Below are 715 nucleotides of genomic sequence, written 5' to 3' on the forward strand. Positions count from 1 at the left end.
GACCAAAGTGATTGGATAGATTCGAAAATCAGAGCTTGTTTAGTGTTTCTGTAAGCTGGGACGTGCCAAGCCAATGTACAGAGTTGTATCGATAACCGGAACTGTTCATAATGAAGTGGTGTAAATCAAATTTTGAAAAATAGCTAATCTACAATTAAAATCTGATTATGATGATTATAGTCAAAATTATTTAGAACATTGCTTTCGGTATTTTCTTTGCGATTTATGTCACTTCGAAAAATATGCGGGATTGTATAATATTTCCCGCGATTGAGTTTGGTTTAGCGCGAGCAACACCAACAGTATGTTCGAATTTCAGGGTTCCCCGCGTTCACGGCGGCTGCGGCCGCTGCGGCGGCGGCAGCGCAGAAGACGAAGTTCACCAGCACGGACAAGCAGATCGAGGGTCCCGAAGGTTGCAACCTTTTTATCTATCATCTGCCGCAGGAGTTCAGCGACACAGACCTCATCTCTACCTTTTTGCCCTTCGGCAACGTCATATCCGCCAAAGTTTTCATAGATAAGCACACGCACATGAGTAAATGCTTCGGTAAGTTGAAATTAACGTCGAGTAACGAATAATAGATAAGAGTGTTTGAACGTACAGATAAATTTTGTGACTCGACGCAGCACGGACGAATGGAATCCGCATGTATTCTGCATTTTGCGATGTTGTTTTCAGGTTTCGTATCGTATGCCGTCTTCTGCTTGAAGA

At 42.9% G+C, this 715-nt stretch overlaps 1 protein-coding gene across 1 annotated transcript; it reads left to right on the forward strand.

Moving 5' to 3' along the window:
• Nucleotides 1-285: 285 nt before the first annotated feature.
• LOC105462314 (CUGBP Elav-like family member 6) lies at nucleotides 286-711 on the forward strand (the record flags this gene model as incomplete). Its single annotated transcript, XM_011708837.1, has 2 exons — nucleotides 286-550; nucleotides 683-711. Coding segments are annotated over 2 exons (294 nt in total), but the record flags the coding sequence as incomplete, so codon positions are not given.
• Between the last annotated feature and the right edge of the window lie 4 nt (nucleotides 712-715).

Source organism: Wasmannia auropunctata, unplaced genomic scaffold, assembly GCF_000956235.1.
Source record: "Wasmannia auropunctata unplaced genomic scaffold, wasmannia.A_1.0 LD266013.1, whole genome shotgun sequence".
NCBI lineage: Eukaryota > Metazoa > Arthropoda > Insecta > Hymenoptera > Formicidae > Wasmannia > Wasmannia auropunctata.